General features: G+C 34.3%; 1 protein-coding gene across 9 annotated transcripts in view; it reads left to right on the forward strand.

The window, feature by feature from the left end:
* Positions 1-20,977, forward strand: part of LOC106115487 (putative polypeptide N-acetylgalactosaminyltransferase 9) — a 143,781-nt gene extending 122,804 nt beyond the window's left edge. For 3 of the 9 annotated variants that reach the window (XM_013308888.1, XM_013308886.1, XM_013308889.1), the window contains exons 2-12: positions 2,159-2,186; positions 13,402-14,031; positions 14,847-14,894; positions 15,555-15,747; positions 15,830-15,999; positions 16,110-16,274; positions 16,402-16,865; positions 16,940-17,122; positions 17,332-17,439; positions 19,321-19,449; positions 19,783-20,976. In XM_013308888.1, coding sequence (XP_013164342.1) covers positions 13,791-14,031; positions 14,847-14,894; positions 15,555-15,747; positions 15,830-15,999; positions 16,110-16,274; positions 16,402-16,865; positions 16,940-17,122; positions 17,332-17,439; positions 19,321-19,449; positions 19,783-19,944 — 1,863 coding nt within the window. In that variant the 5' untranslated portion in view covers positions 2,159-2,186; positions 13,402-13,790 and the 3' untranslated portion in view covers positions 19,945-20,976. The other 6 variants (XM_013308890.1, XM_013308887.1, XM_013308891.1 and 3 more) reach the window with 4 other exon arrangements.
* The last annotated feature ends 716 nt before the right edge of the window (positions 20,978-21,693 follow it).

The raw sequence follows: 21,693 nt of genomic DNA on the forward strand, positions 1-21,693 counted from the left end.
TTCGTCGTCATCAGCTCACTATACGTCCCCACCGAGGGGCTCGGACCCTGCCCTAAGTAAAGGGTGATTAGGCCATAGTCAACCACGCTGGCCAAGTGCGGGTTGGTTGACTTCACACATATCTTTTGAATTTCTTCTCAGATATGTGCAGGTTGCATCACGATGTTTTCCTTCACCGTAAGAACGTCGGATAAATGTACATATGTTAATCGAAAAACACATTGGTACATGGCGGGATTCGAACCCAGGACCTGCAGATTGCAAGTCAAGTTCTTGACCACTGAGCCACCGACGCTTCAATTGTGTTTATTGCTACTGCTGTAATGCCACTTTACAGTGAATTTAAAGGTGGAGTATGTAGCCCTATTAAAGCTGTCTTTGTATTAAAAATGTACTTTTCATTATTTCCTTATGTCGGGTATAATTCAATTTTCCAAAGATGGCCTTGGAACTGTATGTAATCATATTTTACCGAACATGGAATTATAAAAAGGTCATGTATCAGTACAAACCTTTTCCTACACATGTCCCTTTTTACCAGATTACGAAATAAATATATTCATTGAATAAAAATATTAATAATATAAAGTCTGGAAAACGTAAGATTAATAAAATTGTAGAAGATCAAATGGGTTTTTCTTACTTTATGTACTAGAAAAGTGCGTATACGAGTTATCTTACTTACTAATATAATGCGAATGTTTAGTTTGATGGATGTATAGATGGATGGATGTTTGTTTTTTTGAAAGTATCTCGAGAACGATTCAACGGATCACGATGAAATTTGCCATGGATGTATAATATATTCTGGAAAAAGTATTAGGCTACTTAAGGTAGGAAGGTTACTTATTATTTTTTTTTAATTCCGCGCAGACTGAGTCGCTGACGACTGCTAGCTTTTTAATAAAAATGTATTTCAATTATCTAGGCCGGTGTGTTGTTTACAGGGTAATTAATACAATAGGTAATACTCGGTCACATTAATTAGGTCTATTAGCATTAATAATGATAGTCATGTATGTACTGAGTACTTATTATGAAACAACATGAAATTCCTTGAATCGAGAGTTGTTTGTTTTATATTGTGTAGATAACTAACGGAGCAGCATATCTCATTTATTAGTGGGTGAATTAATTGTTAAAATATAACCATAATAGCCGTCGTCCGCGACTCAGTCCGCGTGGATATAAAGAAAAACTTAATTAGTGTAGCCTATGTGTTCTTTCAGACTATGTTCTATACGTATGTCAAATTTAATCGAGATCCGTTCAGCCGTTTTAGAGATATCTTTAAACACCCATCCATGCATCCACATCACATCCATCTAAACATTCGCATTTATAATATTAGTAAGTTGAATAAAAAGCAGCTCTTCAAGGTATAAATTAAAAAAAGGATAAATAGTACCCTATGTCCGTCTCCTGGCTATAAGCTACCTCCTCACCGATTTTCAACCATATCGGTAAAGCCGTTCTTGAGTTATAAATAGTGTAACTGACACGACTTTCTTTTATATATATATATAACCATCTAAAGCCAGTAATGTAGTCGACATATTTACAATATAAAAACTCTTTTAATGAAATAAAGTGAGGCCTTCATTACAAACATATTTTACTCGTAAACCTTTATTAATCCAATGTTAAGTCAATTAGGCGTCGAGTCCCTTATTAAAGGCGGATATAGCGGATACATGCGGATATAAGTGCTCAGGGGCGCGTCGGGTCGGAAACTAAAATCGGTGCGCGGTCGCCCGCGGCCTAATGGGCCCCGTAACGAGGGGCCTCGAGAGCCCTCGAGATCGCACCGATTCAGGGCTGCCAACTTAAAGCATTCATCGATCTATCCTTTTTAATCTAATAGGCTTGAATACATATTGAAGAAACTCATTATTCAGATTTCATATAAGTTTTATTTTATTTGGCGAATTGCACAAACTATTATATAATTAAATAGAATTTTTAAATTAATAAAATGTTGTTATTAATTTATATTTATAGCTTTATTATGTTTATGTCGATATTTTCAAATACATTTTAATGTCATTCGTTTGTGGAAAGGAAATGTTATTAATTTTCCCTCTCAAACAATCCCCCTCAACAATGTTTACTCTGAATAATTATATTTCGATTGATTGATAAATAATTTTGTCGACAGTTACGCAGCGGAGCAAATTAAACAAGAGGTAAGCTTTATAGGTCTCGCAAACGGACAAGGAAATACATTACCGGACTAATGGAAAGCGGCAAAAGCGAAACGCGAGGGAAGAAAAAAAAACCATTAAACATTTTCAATAAAGGGCGGTCGATGTCATTTCTTTTGGCTATTAATTCAGCTATTGTGAGTGACACGGGCCGATCGGACGCGGATTCAATCAATTGACCCGAGCCGTGGCTCCGTTTGAAAAGTGAGGGTCCGAACTCCGGAGCCGAATCATTCGTTACGAGTAACATCATTACTGAACGTATTGTGTCTAATGGAAAACCCGTTCGATATACGCAGATTGATTTAATGGGATTATACGTTTATGCTTCTTTTATTATCCGAAATCGAAGATAACGCTAAGAGTAAGGATTTTTCATGACAAAATACTAATATTATAAATGCGAATGTTTAGATGAATAGATGGATGTTTGTTTCGAATTTATTTCTTTAAAACGCCTGCATGGATCTTGCTGAAATTTGGCATAGATGTAGAACACTGTCTGGGAGAACACATAGGCTACTAATTATTTTTTTATTAATTCTGCGGACGGTGACGCGGGAGACAGCTAGTGACAAAACATAGTCAGTCGCTACCAAATAAATGATGATTAGAACACTGTTTAGTCATTTCAATATAAACTCTATCATATTAAGTAGAAATATACACATATTCAAGTGTGGAAATATAACAGCTTTGTAGGAGAGAAATAAGTCTTAATCTTCATCTAAAAGTAATTGTTTTATCGGATAATTTAATATGGAAGATTATGGGTACCTTGAGTACAATTATCAAAGATAAATGTACCGTTTTTATTATATCACTAAACCCTTGTGTATTGCGTAAGTGATGAAAATGATTTGTACGAAATGTCCTCTTGCAGCACAAGGTCGCCGACCCACATTGTGACAGGAAGATAGCAGTTACCTCGTTGAATCATATTATTTAATCATTTTTTTATACACCAATCAAACCAATGAAGCGTATTTTTGGTAACCAAGAGATTGTCGACTTTTCTTACAAAATATATGTTTCATTTTTATCTTTATATCATCAGCTCATTTTACGTCTCCATTGAGGGGCTCGGAGCCTACCCTATATTACGGGTGACTAGGCTATAGTCAACCACGCTGGCCCAGTGCGGGTTGGATGACTTCACACATATCTTTGAATTCCTTCTCAGATATGTGCAGGTTGCATCACGACGTTTTCCTTCACCGTATGAACGTCGGATAAATGTACATATGTTATAATCGAAAAACACATTGGTACATGGCGGGATTCGAATCAGGACCTGCAGATTGCAAGTCAAGTGCTTAAACCCCTGAGCCACCGACGCCCTTATTTTTTTTTTTATCTATACATTATTAAAATTGCACTGTCTGTATGTCACATACCGAAACAAAATCATATTCCGTGTACGTGTATTTGTTTTATCTATAACGAAAATAATTTTTTTTTTAATTCTGTTCGCAAGGCGTTTGTTTCATCACCGAAATAGCGGGATCGATTTTGACGGGACTATCACGGAACGTATTTGATGTATGCACATCGCCAATAAGCCTTTTTTTGTAATTTTATGCTGTGAAAGTCGTGGGTGACTACTCGTTAGTTGTTAAATTGTAAAAAATATTGTGGCTATCTTCTTACTTCGATATTACTTTATTTGATTGCACGTAGAAACATATTTTTACTGTTATCCGCTGGGAATTGAATCTTAATTAACTTTGTTACACGTCAAGGTTTTACTAGGCTATCTATTGTTATACAAAAACGATGTAATGAAGTCGATTCTTTGATATCTCTAAAGTTAGTTTTGTGTGTGTATTGTTCACATTTTATGGATGACAGATGTTTTTGCAATTCAACTGCAACATCATAAAACAAGTAAAAAGCTGTTATCGTTGTTACTAGGAAAGCATAATGTGGTTGCACTTGAAATTACAGGTTAGTGGACGATGGCTACGACACCGTTGTGGTTACATTGCTCTACTGTTCTGGTTTGCTAGCATCTTGCTATACTATGTGTTGAATTTTATAAGCAAGCAACGGTCAATCCGGCCCGACGTGCTAACTCAAATGCGTCGTAATGTATTTATTAAAGAGTAGCTGTTGCACAGGACTCCGTCACCGCGTAATTAAAAAAAACCTTAATGAGTAGTATATGTGTTCTTCCAGACTATGTTAAAAAAGTATGCAAAATTTCAGCGAGATTCGTTAAGCGGTTCCGGAGATACGTTCAAACAAACATCAATCCATCGATTCAAATTTATAAAATATACTAGATAATGGTCGACGTTTTGTGAAAGGAAGGTCTTGTACCCACACGATACCAGTGTAACCGGAACCCATCACGATTACATCTGATGGTCAGGCTTTTTATGATAATGCACGATTTAGAGATGACTGCATAAAATTAATGTGATTTTATTAATGCTTTAAAGTCAAGTGCAACATGTTAAGATTTTATTATAACTAGCGTATGCCCGCGACTTCATCAATACCAATTAAAAAGGTATTAATTAGCCTAAGTTACTCCCGTATACCTCAGCTACCTTCGAGTAAGTCTCATCAAAATCGGTACAGACGTTGCGGAAATTACCTTGAACAAACGACGATTTGCAGATAGACGTTATGGTCTCGACTAGACAATTTTAGAGATGTGCAAAATCTTGATAAAGCCACTGCTAAAGCCGTCAGGGTTTAGTTGTAATATTTGATAATAATAAATGGTCGTATAAAATATTTAGTAACGTGTTAAAGTGAAATTAGGTGCTAAGATTTTATACAAAAAATATTCCACCACATTTTAATAACAAGTTTTAATACCTTGACAAATTAATAAAGATAAATTAGTGTATTGCACCCATAATTAAGATCTTCTCAAATTAGTTTCGTTATATTTGTAGAGCCTTGATATTTATCGCATAGATAATGAACCTTGACTTTTTAATTATTTAAAGGTGCATCACGAATCGTCTTAGTAGTTTTCCACAAAACTGATTTTATTTTATTTTATAATACATACATTTTTAACTAGGTTTAGTAAAACATTTTTATATTTGATAAAATATCTAAACATGTGAGAACTTTTTTATATTCACATGTTTAAAATCTACTCAAGTAATTGGTAAGAATAGAGTTTCTACAGTAGCATTTAGCAGAAAATCTAAAGAACTGCAATATATTTAAGAATGAAAGAACAATATCTAAAGTGTACGTTTGCCGTGACCACTAGAAACTGACCTCCATTTAGTCACCATGAACTGTACGAAGGTCGAGTTATAAATACGTTTAGAACGCAGATTGCATCAGAGTGAAAGTGATTTGATTATTTGTAGCAGGTATTTGAAACAAAAGACGGTGAACTTTATACGATACGTCAGACTTAATGATTGCATGCTAAGGTACTGTACATCTATACTATAATATTATAAAGCGGAAGAGTTTGTTTGTTTGAAGTACTGGTCCGATTTTAAAAAATATTTTTTTGTTTAATTCCGCGCGGACGGAGTCGCGGCGATAGCTAGTTGTGTTATAAAAGAAAAGATAGTTAAGATGTGTATAGAAGTATTTGTTACTAGTCATTCTCATGTAAAATTATTTTTTATACTCGTGATTTATGTGATTATGAGTACCACATCATTCTGTAGAATTATAGTTCTACTACTAAGGTGTGTATATGTGTTTTGGGAATTTTGAGAAACGTTTAATATCGACCAGCTGTCGCTCGCGAATCCGTTCGAGAGGAATTAAAAAAAACTTAATTAGTTCCCGGCAACTATTCGAACTTTTCACACCTTTTAAAACAAGATAAGATAAATCCGTTCCACCGTTCTCGAGTTTTTTAGCGAAACTAACGAACATGTATTGATTTTTAACCGTAGAAATAAAAAAGTTTACTAGAAAAGCATAAGTTTTTTTTTCGGAAACGATAGATCCTAATGTCTATATGGGTTTATGTAAAAAATTAGTGCGCAGTTTTCTTGTTTAAAAAAAGAATAAAAAAAAACAATCCAATCATCATAGGAGTACCCAAAATTTATCACAAAGTTAAACTGTTCATGTAATATGAATTGACGCAATAAATTTAACGGGGTTTTATAGCTGCCCTTTCAGAATACAAGATCAAATTCATGAAATGGCCGTGCGTCGTGAAATAAAATGGATAAAGGTGGGTCCGCATCGTGAATAGAATTTACTGCGTCAGCTCAACAATTTATACGCAACGTTTAATATTTCACGCTGCACAGAGAAAGTCCTTTCACACTAAGATAGACAAGCGTCTGTGCTGAAATTTGAAACGTAGGTGGTCACGTCGACATACTCTGATTGCCAGTTTTAGCTTATTTGTGACCAACCAATCTGAATAGAAGACTGCGAAGTTAATCTTGAAGCCCGCAATATGAACCATGTAAACTCTAAAACTTCGCATCCACAAAAAAAAAACAAAGACAAAGCTCCTATAAGATAAAACGACTCATTATTGCTATATTAAAGTGAAAGAAATTCCTTCAACATTTGAATCTGACTATCTTACTAATATTATAAAAGTGATTGTTTAGATGGATGGATGGATGTTTGAAAATATCTTCGGAATGCCTCAGCTAATTTTGATGAAATTTGGCACATATGTAGAACATAGTTTGGAAGATCACACAGGCTACTTATAAAGTTTTTATTTTATACCCTAGCGGACGGAGTCGCAGGCGATAGCTAGTATATAATAAATGAATGAGTGTAACCATAATTGTTGTCACTGTCTGTATATTTTACAGTAGTATCGTGGGAAGCAATTACGAACGCTACATACGCCTTTGTGTTTTCATTGGTAACAGCTCTTATGTTGATTTTGCGTGTAGGTAACCACATGTTATTCGTGTTAATTATTAATATTGTTGTTAATATATTTCTGGGAAGTTAAATGGATACTGTCGGCTCCGTCCCTGCGGAATTAAAAAAAAACTATGATCTACATCTATGCCAAATTTGAGCAAGATCCATTCAGCCGTTCCTTAGATACCTTCAAACAAAGAACCATTCATCCATCCAAACAATCGCATTTATAATATTAGATTGTTTGTATCACCAGGTAGCAGATAAGTCAATTTAGACATTCGTTTAAGTTTGATTATATATAATGATAAAGCGTCGGAGCGTCGGTGGCTCAGTGGAGCGTCGGTGGCTCAGTGGTCTAACGCTTGACTTGCAATCTGCAGGTCCTGGGTTCGAATCCCGCCATGTACCAATATGTTTTTCGATTTCTAAATTTACATATGTACATTTATCCGACGTTCTTACGGTGAAGGAAAACATCGTGATGCAACCTGCACATATCTGAGAAGAAATTCAAAGATATGTGTGAAGTCAACTAACCCGCAGTGGGCCAGCGTGGTTGACTATGGCCTAATCACCCCTAACTTAGGGTAGGCTCCGAGCCCCTCGGTGGGGACGTATAGAGAGCTGATGATGATGATAATATATAATGATAAATAGCTTAAGTTACTAAAGAAATTTGACATATCTTTAGAATAATGAATCAAATAAAATTATGCGGCTTTGAAGAACATTGTATATTATTTGTATTAAAAATAAATGTGATGAGCTCGGTCATGTGATATTTAGCTAAGTCCCGGAGTTGGTTTGCTTTGTCCCGAGTGTTTACTGTTGGTGGTTGGGAGCGGCTCAATTAGCCGACCGCTAGGAGCGACAGTGATCCGTCGAGGCGACGTTGCGGTTCTCGCTAAACGTCCGTACCCACCGACGACCGAATTGCGACTGAATTTTGAATGCTATTACGGAGACACTTTTTTTGTTATTTACATCGTTGTCCCTGATTATCTGGCCTTTGTAATGCGCACGTTGTTCCAATAAAAAAAGAAATTTTACAAATTGCAATTTACATATTTTTAAATTGAAAAAAAAAAGATTTTTGTATCTACACCGAAAGCCAAATATAAATGTTGACATCACTTTGTAAGAATATTCGCAAAAAAAAAAGACGAATAGCAAATTATTATAACTGTAAATTGCGAATCATCATATTGTATTGATTTTTGTTTTTACACATAAATGCAAATGTCAAAGATCGCACTTGCAACAAAGATTGCAGCATCGTCGGTGATAATACGTAAATACTCTGCAGCGCAAATTCTTTTAGCGCAGCTAACTCGTCGTTTATGTCAAGGGCGTTCGTTCGCGCCTCGCCGTCCCCAGGCCTTTATTGCACGTATACCCGCTCGTGTGGTGATGCTTTTTTGTTGCATAAAATTTAATTAAAACGGCCTTTATAGTAAAAGGGACTTGTGCATCGTATAACCGATTACTTGCCGTTTTGGTATTTATGTATTTTTTGTACGTATTAGTAACTCTGTTGAACCTTGAAATAAGATGATAATAATGTATGCAATCGAAACATAACATCTGAATGTGTGTCTACTAAATATTATTCTAGAGATTTGTTTTGTCTTGAAAATTTATAGGTTTTAATACTATAATATTCCATTATACTCGTAGATAAGTAAATATTTGATATTTTAATTCAAAGCTAAGATAACATACGATATCTAGATGTAATGTCAGGAACATTTCAATCAAATCAACATCAGCGACTGAGGCACGTACGAAACTCATTTGCGAAACAAAACATAACGCTCGTAAAAAACGAATTAAGCTGTACTCTCCGCTAGAGCGAGCTTTTTGTTCTATGCATTTCCGTGCAGTATGACGGGGCGTAAATGAAAAGAGCTGGAAAGAAAGCAATTTAAGTCATGTCACAAGCAGCTGGTTGCTAAGCTAGTAAATTAATTGATAATATATTAGCTTCGAGAATGAGATTGTGCCCTTGCAAATGTCCTCTAAACATGTGTGTACTGAGTTTAGTTTTTGCGTATTGATTAGTGAGAAACCTGTTGTGACTGTTTCGTTTAGAAATAACAGTGATTAAGCGAAAATTACGATCTATTTGTAGCTATATGATATGTTTTGTATGTTATACAACTTTTGTCATAACATTTCTATTGCGTAGTAAATGGAAGAAAAAATCCATACCAAAAAAATATTTAAATTGTTTAATCGTGAGCCATTATTATAACTAAATAAAAACGGCTACACTCACTTAATCCGATGTCAGCACCGACTAGTTTGAGGCCGTCGGTACCTCTTCTTCACGGTGAGTTGTACTCGTGATATATCACGGGCGTCTTTAAATCAACTAGTCGGTGCCGACACCGAATGAAATTTTTTTATGAAAAATATCAACAGAATTTAGTTTATTTTTCTAATATTTCTTTTACCATTTCAACAACGCTCTAGGGATTGTTCTATATTATGGTGTACGACAAGTCAATTGCCGGGATTCGAATCCTCGAACAATTGATCTTCAATCCGTACCCTTAATCATTAGACTTTTGGGGCTGTATTAATTACAAGTGTTGTAATTTAATTTATAATTAAAATATGAATTTTAAGATGTCATTAGATTTAAGGTTTAAAGCCACGCTGTAGTATTTTCGTCAATATTAAGTTATCCTTTATGATGTAGCGTTGTTTAAAGATTAAACAAATAAATATTGTACAAACTCGTATAAAGCTAAACATACAAACTGTAGAACCTTTTAATAATATAAGTCGTTTTCTTAGAATCTTGCGTTCTACCACAATATTGTCCTACTCTTGTAGACTTCAATGAGATTAACTTAAGTAATCACATAATCTCCTTGAAAGTTGGATTTTCTATGTTTTTAATTTTATATTTAAGTTGATGAGGCATGAGAAATTACTGCAGTTTTTTAATGCTCCAGGTAAAATCGCGTGACTTAGCTAGTTTTATTAATATCAAATTAAATATACATAGTGTTTTAAGAGATTAATTACAAATACAAATATAATATAATATTACAAATTAAATGATTTCCTAATTCTCGTTGCGTTGTTAATTTACGCCCTATTTGATATTTATTCCCATTTCTATGATCGGACATCAAACCGCAAGATCGTTCCTTTTGTTCTTGGCATTTTGCGCATACGATAGTGTGCTGTTTGTGTTCTTTTTTTAATTTGTAAAACAAAGAACTGGGGGGTAAGTAACTATTCGCTTTAAATGAAAGGTGTACGGGCATTTGTAATTAAAGTAAAAATAGTATTCGTGTATTTATCAAAGATGGTTATCACGAAGTTATAACGTGACGTAATTTTATCATAATTCTTGGCGTCAGTACTGTTTTCATAAAACAAATATTTTTCTTTATATTAATCCTCTATTTGCATGGAAAAGCAATTATTGGCCACGATCGCTGATGAAATCAATTTCCGAACGATATAAAAACAATATATTTTTATAAATGCTCTCATTTCAAGTGAAATTTCCTAGGACATAGTTTAAAAACCGGTCAATAAAATATTGACCATAAAGAATTTATTCTTTTTTTTAATTTCCATAAATTGATGATTGCAAGACCATTTCTATCCCGTGTTATGGACTTGACTATAGAACTGGATTGAAAGGTCAAAGAAAACATGTTTGACTTCTCTACTTATAGCTTACGAGGCCTTTGAACTCGCAGGCGATGGCTAAAGAAATATATAACTTTATATCATAAATAATGTAAAAATTTATCCAAATTTTAAGTTTCTTTCCTATGTAGCGCGGAAGTGATCTGTCACATTCTCCCGCAGAAAGAAAGCGGTTGTTTAAATGTCAAATAATTTTATTTTTTGTTTCCATTAGCATTTTTATTTGTAACATTTGGTTAATTTCCTTTGTTACGTGTAAAGTTCGTTTCCGACTATGAATTTTGAAAGGTTTAGAAACTCCAACATAATTGTGATCTTGTTTTTAGTATTCTATTTTACTGTTCTGATATCTAAAACTTATTTAATAAGGAATAGACTAAAAAACGACCCAAACTAATTTATCGTACTCTAAAATCTACTAGTCCTAATTATGTAAAATAATCTTATTGAACGGATTTGAATATTACTCACCTATGAAAATATACCGTAGCATGATCAATGAAAAGTCGCAAGATGAATGGATGGATGTTTGTTAGAAGGCATCTCCAGTACGGCTCAAGGGATCTCGATGAAATTTGGCATGTATGTCGCATAGCATAGTCTAGACCAGTCTTTCCCAAAGTAGGCGAAAACGCCCCCTTGTGGGCGCTGTAGGTCTCAAGTTGCGGGTTATAGTAAAAGTTTCGTTTAGAATTCTCCGTTAATATACATATATAGGTCACAATAATTAATTAATTTAATTTGAAGTTACAGTGGTTTTTAAATATGTGAAAATATGGGGGCGTTACAAAAATATTTATTCTCAAAGTGGGCAGTAGACAAAATAAGTTTGGGAACCACTGGTCTAGACGAACACATTGACTACTTTTATTTTTTTTAATCCGCACGGACGGAGCTGCGGGCGACTCTTAGTTCTTACTAATGTTGGTAATTTCAAAGGGTTAGCTAGAAGTAGTCGGATTACACACAGTCCAGGACATATAACGTGTTCTAACCGGGAGTCATCGACCCCCGCCCGCAGCGCCCCCTCTCGAGTGTTCCACTAATGACATTTGCGAGGTATTAACTCTATACATTGCACCGTGGCCGCCTCCGCAATTACGTGTTTTTATTTTCTATTTTCCATTATCGCCTACTTCCTTTTTACGGTGCTAAGGATTTTTATATTCCCTTAATTATTTCCCCGACGGTTATTGTGCACTCAATTTTTTGCAGTTTATTTCAGGAAAATTAGTGCTCTATTTACGGTAGCGAACAAGCTTCGCGTCTCTACGTTATTTCCGTAGTACTATAGTGTTGTTAGCTTTTTGTTTATTAGTGTGTGTCGATGAATATGCTATTTTTACGCTGCCAAAATAACCTATTATGTATTAATTTACTTCGCAATAAAACTTCCGAGTAGATATGGACAAATTGTCCATCACCTTTGTTATGATTGAATTGCTGTCAAATTATTTTTTAAATACCGAATTAATTACATAACTCTTTGATAGGAAAAAAACAATTATTTGTTGGTTTTGTACCATGATTTATTTAAGTAAAGCCACAGCTCTAATGACTTTAATGGAATAAAAAAGTGGCAGCTTGCTGACCACTATGCTAATTTAATTTTTCAACGAAAGTAGGTTACGTAATGTTTGTTAGATAAAAAATGTCGGCCCTTTTGACTAATAATGATAATAGGAGATATAGACCGAAATGATATATTTTCAAGCACAAACACACGAGAAATTAGAATTTCGGCTATCCTTACAGTCTTCTTCATCTTTTATATGATTATTAGCTGTTGACTCTGTTTACGCAGAATATAAAAAAAACATAATTAGTAGTAGTAGTTAGTAGCCTGTGTTCTTCCAGACTATGTTAGATACTTTAAAACATACATACATCCATCGATCTAAACATTTGGATTTTTAAATTTATTAAAAGAATAGTTATTAACAAAATTAATAACATTTTTAATTTGAATTACGGTAATACAAAAAGAATCATTAAAAAATCTGTGTTATAAAATAACAGCCCAGAATGTTAAGTGGCGCTATTTCGTAGTACTCTTTTAGTTTCGTTAACAAATGCCTTTTGCGTACAAATCGCGAGGTTCTTGAGAAATGGCAGCGACAGCCGACTCCGATAATGTTGGAAGCGGAGCAATCCATCAGTCGCGCGCCGGAAGCCCTCTCACCCCTTACAAAGGCTCCTTGCGAACAAGTTCTGCCATTAGTACCTGAAAGATTTCGCTACTCAATGTTTTTAGAGCGGTCGAGGCAGCCAAGTTTTGGACGACTGAAATAAAGACAAAAAAATAATAATAAAATTGCCACTAAGGTTAAAAATAATCCCAACGTTACTAATATTTAAATACTTTTTCTTCTAAATTATTCAAACTTTCGTGAGACATTATATTAAACTGATATATAAACACGGCTAAAAAAAGTGAGCGACGGGCCGCGTCCGCGAAATAATACCAGTGCCACTCATCCTGATGAAGGGCCCCCGATGGGCTCGAAACTAGTCGAAACTAGTCGGTGCCGCCACCGGACGTATATACGTGAGTGTTTAGCCGTGTTTATATATCAGTTTACTTTTTCTTCTATCAAAGCTAGCCTATATTAATGGTTTAAATTTGTGTAATGTTTTTTTTATAATAAAATTCCTTCACTTATTTTTTCTCTTTCTCTTACAGGTTTCTTTTTCAAAAACATGGATGTTCCATTCACGCGTGCCTGGAAATATCAGAGATGAATCAAAGAACTAGAAAGAAAACTGTCAACTTTTGGCGCGATCTGGCGAATTTATAGCCTACCCGCTCCCGAGTCCGTGTAATGTGAAGTGGACAGCGGAAGGGACTATACTGTCATATCGAGAAAGCATATCTCAGCAAAGTTGTGAAAGAAAATCTAAAACATATCTGTATAAATACTAGTCACCTTTTGTGATTGTAGTTTAAAAAATTATTGCTCAAAAATCTATTAAAATAATTCCTGTAGTAATAGAAGTAATTAGAGAAAATTAGATGCATATCAACGTATAACTTTAGTAATACAAAATTAGTTGGATACATATCAAATACATATGAAGATGAAGTACTATAGTATGTTTTTCCTGCGAAGGCGGACGTTAATATTGAAAGCGGTGTTGATACTGACAGCGCTGTGGTTCATGGTCGCTTTGCTAACGACAAATGGCGGATCTAGGAATTCAATTGTCGCACCTCCGATAGAATACGAAGACGCCGAAGCGAAACCACTAAAGATGGCTAAGCCAACATCTGGAAAGAAGAAAAGTGAATCCTATGGAAATAATTTATCAGATGGTAAGAGTTTAGTAAATAAGAGCATGGCTTTCTGGTGTAGGAGTTATTTCTGATTTATTTTTAGGTACATACTTTAAAAATGGAATGCACTTTAGTCAATATACAGAGAAACATTGTTTTGAGGCAGATATTATTTTTTTAAATAGATTGATTTTTGATATTTTTAAGTCGTGTTTCCTCTTATCTATTTTCTTCCTTTCTACTTAGAAAAATTAAATGTTTGAATAAATAACAAAATTCAAGCAACTAAAGACAAAAAGTCGATATTATTTATTGGAATAATGTCCTTAATAATTGTAATTAATAAATTAGGAGTTTGTAATATCAGTATTAATTTACGGAAGCTCAAATTCCTCGAGTATAAGTATTTTCGAAAATTAGCAATTTTCGGTCATTTCTTCTTTTTGCTCTTTTTAAATAGAATCTTTTCTTTTTTATCAGCTATTCGTACATCCATCATTTGTCGTAAGAAAAATAATTTGCCCTTTGTTATCCAGTTTTGTATCGTCACGCGATTCTTTTATGCTTAATAAATCACAAGCTCCCCTTACCCAGCTTTATCTACATTCCTTTAGAAGACGATTGTCTTTCGAATAGCAAAGCAATAGAAATGATAATGAGGGTAAACGTTACGTATACTTGAATGAATACTAAATGAAGATCTCTTTTTTCGTTCTTCAGAACAATGTTTCTCTGTTTCTAATGATATGCGTTATTTCTTGTGACTTAAGATATATTGCATGTTCGCTTGTTACGGCACAGCTGTTTATATCGTTTTAACAATTTGCATGATATTAAGCATTTATTTATAACAGTGCGGACGCGGATCGATTGGCTTGGTCGCATCGCTGGCGTCCCTGAAGGTAATAACTGCTTCATTTAAATCATTTTTAACTCCTGTGACGAAAAGAGTTACATATCCTACCTCTATATGTAACTTTTATCGTCGTATAACTTTTTGTTTTTGTCAATATTCAGCTTTGCATATTTAGTGGTTTATGATGTATTAGTAACAGTAATAATAGGTTTGAAAAATCACTTGTTGAAATAAATAACTGAAAACCCATTTTTGGATATTTGTTTGTAGATGGAAAATATAACATCATTTAAGTGCAAAATTGTATCACCAACACAAAATGTAATAATTTTCTCTTCACATATTATAATTTCGACTCAATAAAATATTATAGCCTATGTACAATAATTTACTTTACTTTAGTATTCACAGTAGCATGTAGTGTATATACGTGACATTAATTAAAAAATATAGGATCTAGTTCTAAATATTTTGATTAAGAATTAAAAGGTTGATAACCATATGTTGATTTACTATTAGATAGGTCAACTCAGCTTGCACGTGTCACTTATTTACGTGTCTGCTTATGTTTTTGAATTTTCTATTCGCGCGTCAAGTTGAAGTGAACTATTTAGAACTTTTACTAAGCTATTATTAGACGTTAACGTTAACACGATGTTTCAAGATACTCTGTTCTTTTTGAGTATTAATCGATCACATCCTATAGGATTAGGAGTAATCGCAGCTCCGGGATCAGATAACGCGCCAGGTGAGCTTGGCCAGCCAGTTGTATTGCCTAAGAATATGAGCGAAGAAGCCAAATTAGCCGTATCAGAAGGATGGAAGAAGAACGCCTTCAATCAATATGTTAGCGATCTCATATCAATAAGGAGGAAATTACCAGATCCTAGAGATGAATGGTTAGAATTTTAATAACTTATTAAACTATTAATTATTTTTATTAGCATTGGTATGATAATAAAACTCCTATTTAATTTACAGGTGTAAAAAACCCGGCCGCTATTTAGATGATCTGCCCCAAACTTCGGTAGTTATATGTTTCCACAATGAGGCGTGGTCGGTGCTTCTTCGCACAGTACATTCAGTGATAGATAGGTCACCTGCACATTTAATAAAGGAAATTGTGCTCGTCGATGATTTCTCTGATATGCGTAAGTTGCACTATGTTGAATGCAAATTAAATCAAAGCAGTGATTAACATTACTCTAACTGTACCAAAGTATTGCAATCACGTGTACAGTTCTTATTTGTTCTCTTACAGCACACTTGATGCAACAGTTAGACGACTACATGTCTTCACTGCCCAAAGTTAGGATAGTTCGAGCGACGCGACGCGAGGGACTCATCAGAGCGAGGCTGCTCGGTGCTCGATACGTCACCGCTCCCGTCCTTACTTATCTAGACAGCCACTGCGAGTGTACAGAAGGTAAACAAGGAAAAGGCTAAGGTTTTATTCGCGAAGGACTTTGTATAAGAATCTAGTGTACTGATATTCAGCTTCTGCAATACCTAAATTTTAAATCACCAAATCAAAAAATACATTTTTTTTTCAGGATGGTTGGAGCCATTATTAGATAGAATCGCACGAAACAAAACAACAGTAGTCTGTCCCGTTATCGATGTTATTGATGATAACACATTAGAGTATCACTACAGGGACTCGTCTTCAGTCAATGTTGGCGGTTTCGACTGGAATCTCCAGTTCAATTGGCATCCCGTGCCAGCAAGGGAAAGAGCACGCCACCAACATACTGCAGAGCCAGTGTATTCACCTACCATGGCTGGAGGACTTTTTGCTATCGATAAAGAATTCTTCGAAAGACTAGGAACTTACGACAGCGGCTTCGATATCTGGGGTGGGGAGAATTTGGAACTGTCATTCAAAACTTGGATGTGCGGTGGAACGTTAGAAATCGTTCCGTGTTCTCACGTCGGTCATATATTTAGGAAACGATCACCGTACAAATGGCGAACTGGTGTCAATGTACTAAAGAAGAATTCAGTTCGTTTAGCAGAGGTACTGTTAGTTGCGCCAAGAGTATGTTTTAAATAAAATATTTTGTACTAACTGTGACTATTGAAATATTTCAGGTGTGGCTTGACGACTACGCTAAATATTATTATCAAAGAGTTGGTAATGATAAAGGAGATTATGGAGATATTACAAGCAGGAAGCAACTAAGAGACAATCTTGGTTGCAAATCCTTTGAATGGTACTTAAAGAACATTTACCCAGAACTATTCATTCCTGGAGAATCCGTCGCTCACGGCGAGGTATGTACACCAGTAGTTATTTATTTAACTTTTTTTATTAGCAAATGTCAGAACAAAAATTATTTAATTTGACTAATATTTAAAATTGGATTCGATTTTAAATTCGTCAGAAGAACAACTGTAATGTTTTACGACATTATGACGCATATTGACTTCATATTGAGTGCCAAAAAAATAATACGTGTACTTCCGAATTGTTGCTTACGCAGATCAGAAATGTCGCCTTCCAAAAGACTTGTTTGGATTCTCCAACGCGCAAGTCCGACCACCATAAACCCGTCGGACTATACCCGTGTCACCGGCAGGGAGGAAATCAGGTCTTTAGTCGTTCAAAATTCGCAAAACTGCGGCAGTACCATCGTTTTAGAAGTGTTAGCGGGACATCGTTTCGTCTCATTGTGTTTTTTCGCTATTGCACTCTCCCATCCTAAGCACATTTCTGGACACGTTGGCGTATTACACTTACAGCACGGAATGATTTATTTTCTTGATATTTTTTGTAACGCTGCATGCTAGATACGCAACCGAGCGTTCGTTAGTGATTTGTGTCTCGACGGTGAAACTTTAGAGGAGACTGAGGGCGCGACCGGACCGCTAATGATCCACAAATGCCATCACAACGGTGGTAATCAGGTATCACAATACAATGGCCGGGACTTGTTTTAGTTGTGTTGATGTTTTAGTTTGATATTAATCGGGATACCATGTCATGCTATACTTAACTTATTCGAATATAAAGAATAAGCAGATAGTCTATTTAGTTTATCATTCATTTGCACTGTAACTTCATCACTCGACACAAAGTGATGAGGTTACAAGCACGCTTGCTTTGGCACGCCTTTTTAAACTTATCGATGGCATTAGATCGCGAATCCTTCTACGGAAATGTGCATCGACTCTGGTGCTGGGCCTGAGGAAATGAAGAAACCAGTCAACATCTGGCCTTGCCACGGGGAGTACGGCAATCAGGTTTGTCCGAGGCGGCCATCATGTTTAGCAATTATTTAGTGCTTTTGCTGCATTGTAGTTGGTTGTTGGTTGGTTTATCTGGGTAATTTAGTTGAGTGTCCTAATTCTCATTGATAGAATACTAATACTGTCCACTAAGCGGCTTTTTATCACACTTAAGCAGTGCAGCTTATTTTTGTGTATGCATTTTAACTGTCATAGGGATCATTCATTAAGTACGTGAGGCTTTCAATGGAGAGAGAGTCAAAAAACCTCTACATTCCATTGTCTCGGTTATGTTCGTCAAATATCATTCTTAAGTAAATAATGAATGGTCTCTTATACATACTAACACTTTACAGTCATTTTGCAGGATTACCTTATTAATTTTTTTCCAAATTATAGACAAATACACGTATAAATTTCACGTGTCATTACACGAACGACCTATCACTTCTTCAACATTGGTACTGCCGTCAGGTTTAAATATTTAGCTAAGTGTAGTTAACTTTTAGTTTACATAATACTTATGTATTTACTAATAATAATATTTTGTGAATATTTTACAGAATGAGTATTTATTAAGTAGAGATAAGTATTTATTTAGTAGATTGATTTTTTCTAAATTTTATTTAAATTGGGTTTTGGGTATAAAAGTTTCTATTTACTAAACACTATATATAGTTTTATTATGTATTTAATTATGTGAATATGTCGATTATACTTGTAAAATCAATATGTTTTGGTTAATTCTTCTTTTAAAGTTTCTTAAGATTCCCTTTTTTCCATCCCTATAATAGGAAAACAGCTTGACTGGGCAACAGGATTGATGTTAACTTTATTTTAAAAAATAAGACAAATCAAAGTTTTATTTAATTACAATTGTAATCGATCGATGCATAAAATATTCATTAAAAGTTTTAAAATCACATTAAAAGGTGGTGGAGATATAAATAAATCCAAGCCTGAAGCTCACGGATATAGGCATGAGTTTAAAGGTTATCGCTTATTGCACCTATCAGAAAAGACTTTTCGGTGGGATCCGCGCAGCGTCAACGTGTATACGGGTAAACGTCAGACGATTGATTAAGTTACCTAGTAAAATTACCTTCAGACATAATTCGTCTTTACCGCTGGGTATAATAAGCGATAACCTTAAATTATTTAAATACCTCTCCCTTCCCCCAGTGGTTAAATAGAGGTATTTAAATTAATTGATTTTTAATTAATTTTTTATCATAAAATTTCAGTATTGGATGTATTCTAAAAACGGTGAGATCCGTCGTGATGAGACTTGCCTCGACTACTCGGGTCACGATGTTGTATTGTACCCTTGCCACGGCGCCAAGGGCAACCAACTTTGGCTGTATGATCCTAGCGTAAGTTAATTCGTAGTTATGCAGAAAGAAAAAAATAAAAATAAAATCAGTTATTCAAATATTTATTTTTAATGTAACTGGCTGGAATAATACAGTTTTTTGTCTGCGCTGCGCTTAGTAAAACAAAAGTATTAATTTTATATACTATGCATAAATCATTTAACTTTGTCCAATAAAAAAACATGCCGTTAGACTACAAGTTTCCTAGTTTACATTTTTAACATTTTACGTTTTTCATATAATCTAAACTAAGGGACGCCTTTATTCATAAGTAAACGATTTGACAACGGCAGTTACTAATGTATAATATTAATTAATTACTATATATTACAGACGAAGTTATTAAAGCACGGTTCAAGTGAGAAATGCATGACGATATCACGCAACAAGGACAAGATTGTCATGGAGCCGTGTAGTGACGCTGAACCAAGACAGATGTGGGTAATGGAGAATTTCAACGCAGACCGACTAAGTCCAGAACTTACGGCTGACTAGATGTCATCTTATGACGTGCTTTTCATATAAAGAACTGAGAAATTGTTTAGACTTTTGTGCTCAGAATTCACTTGTTGTTGAATGCATTGTGCTTTACGTAAGACTTCATTTGATTTGGAGGATAGCTACCATTTTTTAAAAGTTTGTTAAATTACCTGTATTTTGGAACGCGATTTAGATTTTGAAATTGGTTTCGAATTTTTATTTTATTTCTGTATTATTTCTGTTTAAGGTACGCGTCCATTGGCCCGCGGACGCACCTCACGCATTGATTAATCGGATTTGTCGTATTAAACCGTTGCGGACTGTGCGTGCGGTGCGTCAGCGGGCCAATGGACGCGTACCATAAAAATTACATTTTCTTGTTTTTTATTTGGTGCTTTTTAAATTGGTGTCACTGTATTGTAAATTGAAAAATTAGCTATGTTAACTGAGTCGTTAACCTATTAATGATTGTGTTAACTTCATAGTATTTATTTCAATATGTTTCTATGCAAGTAGTTCTCTGATTATTTATTAATTTATTCTGTTTTATTTACGACACTTGCATTGATACATATTTTTGTCCCTTACATTCTCTTAGAAAAAACAGAGATAACAATATGTGTTTGTACAAATGTCACTCGATAAATCTACAATTGTATTGATTTCAGAAAGTGTGCTATTCAAAAAAAGATGGCGCTTAATATAGTATTCTTCTTCGAGTATTAAATTTACCTAGTAGTTAGTCTTCTCTTTACTGTGTACATATCTTTAAACATATGAAAATATCGCATAATTAAAATGTATTGAAATAGATAGTTAATAACTTTTACCAGAAAATTAGTGATTTTCTGATGACTTGGCTTCTTTGTAATGTAAATGTTATTGTGATTTTTATCATGTAATAAAAAGTAGTCGTAACTTACGTCTTAGTGGAGGATAGCTGAATATTTATGTATTAATGTTAGGGTGACATGAATGTGACGATTTGTTATTAAATTTCAGCGTAATTTTAATTCATTTTTTTGTTTTAAACTTGTGAAAATTTCAAAACGATTATTTTTAAACTAATATACAAAAAACGGCTCAACACTCACGTATCACTAGTTTCGAGCCCATCGGGGGCCAGTCGGTGCCGCCACCGGACGAATATACGTGTTTAGCCGTTTTTTTTTTATCAGTTTAGTATAATGTCTCACGAAAGTTTGAATAATTTAATGAATATTTTTGTATAGCTCTCGGCGTAACGAATTTATTTGTATTTTTTGTTGACTGAATTCTTTTATAAAGTTAAAAAAAAATGTATTCACTTGGAAAAGCAAAAATTATACGTGTAATCCCTATTATTTTAGCTAGTATTATTTTTTTTCTTTTAGACGTCTATTTGACAAATTTCAGAAGTGCCAGTATCTCTTTTTTTTATAAACTACCCTATACTGCCATTTAGTCTTCCCATCTAGTATTTCCTTACTGCTTTTATTTCAGTGAAATATTGTAAAACAAAAAAAAATCGTCATCGATGTTCAAAAAAAATTGTTAATTTAAAGGTTTGGAAATGCATTTTTTTTCAAAGATTTTCATATTTTTTTGTATTATCTGTATATATTGACTAGAATAAATTTTCGTATGTAATTATTTCAATCTAAAATAACATTTAAAAAGATATTTATTTTCAAACGACGGTAAAAACAACAATTTTCTAATGTTGCTATTGATTTATTTCTGATTGTAAATATATTGAGTAACATTTCTGTTAAGATTTTACGA

This window comes from Papilio xuthus, unplaced genomic scaffold (assembly GCF_000836235.2).
Source record: "Papilio xuthus unplaced genomic scaffold, Pxut_1.1 DF827789.1, whole genome shotgun sequence".
Taxonomy (NCBI): Eukaryota; Metazoa; Arthropoda; class Insecta; order Lepidoptera; family Papilionidae; genus Papilio; species Papilio xuthus.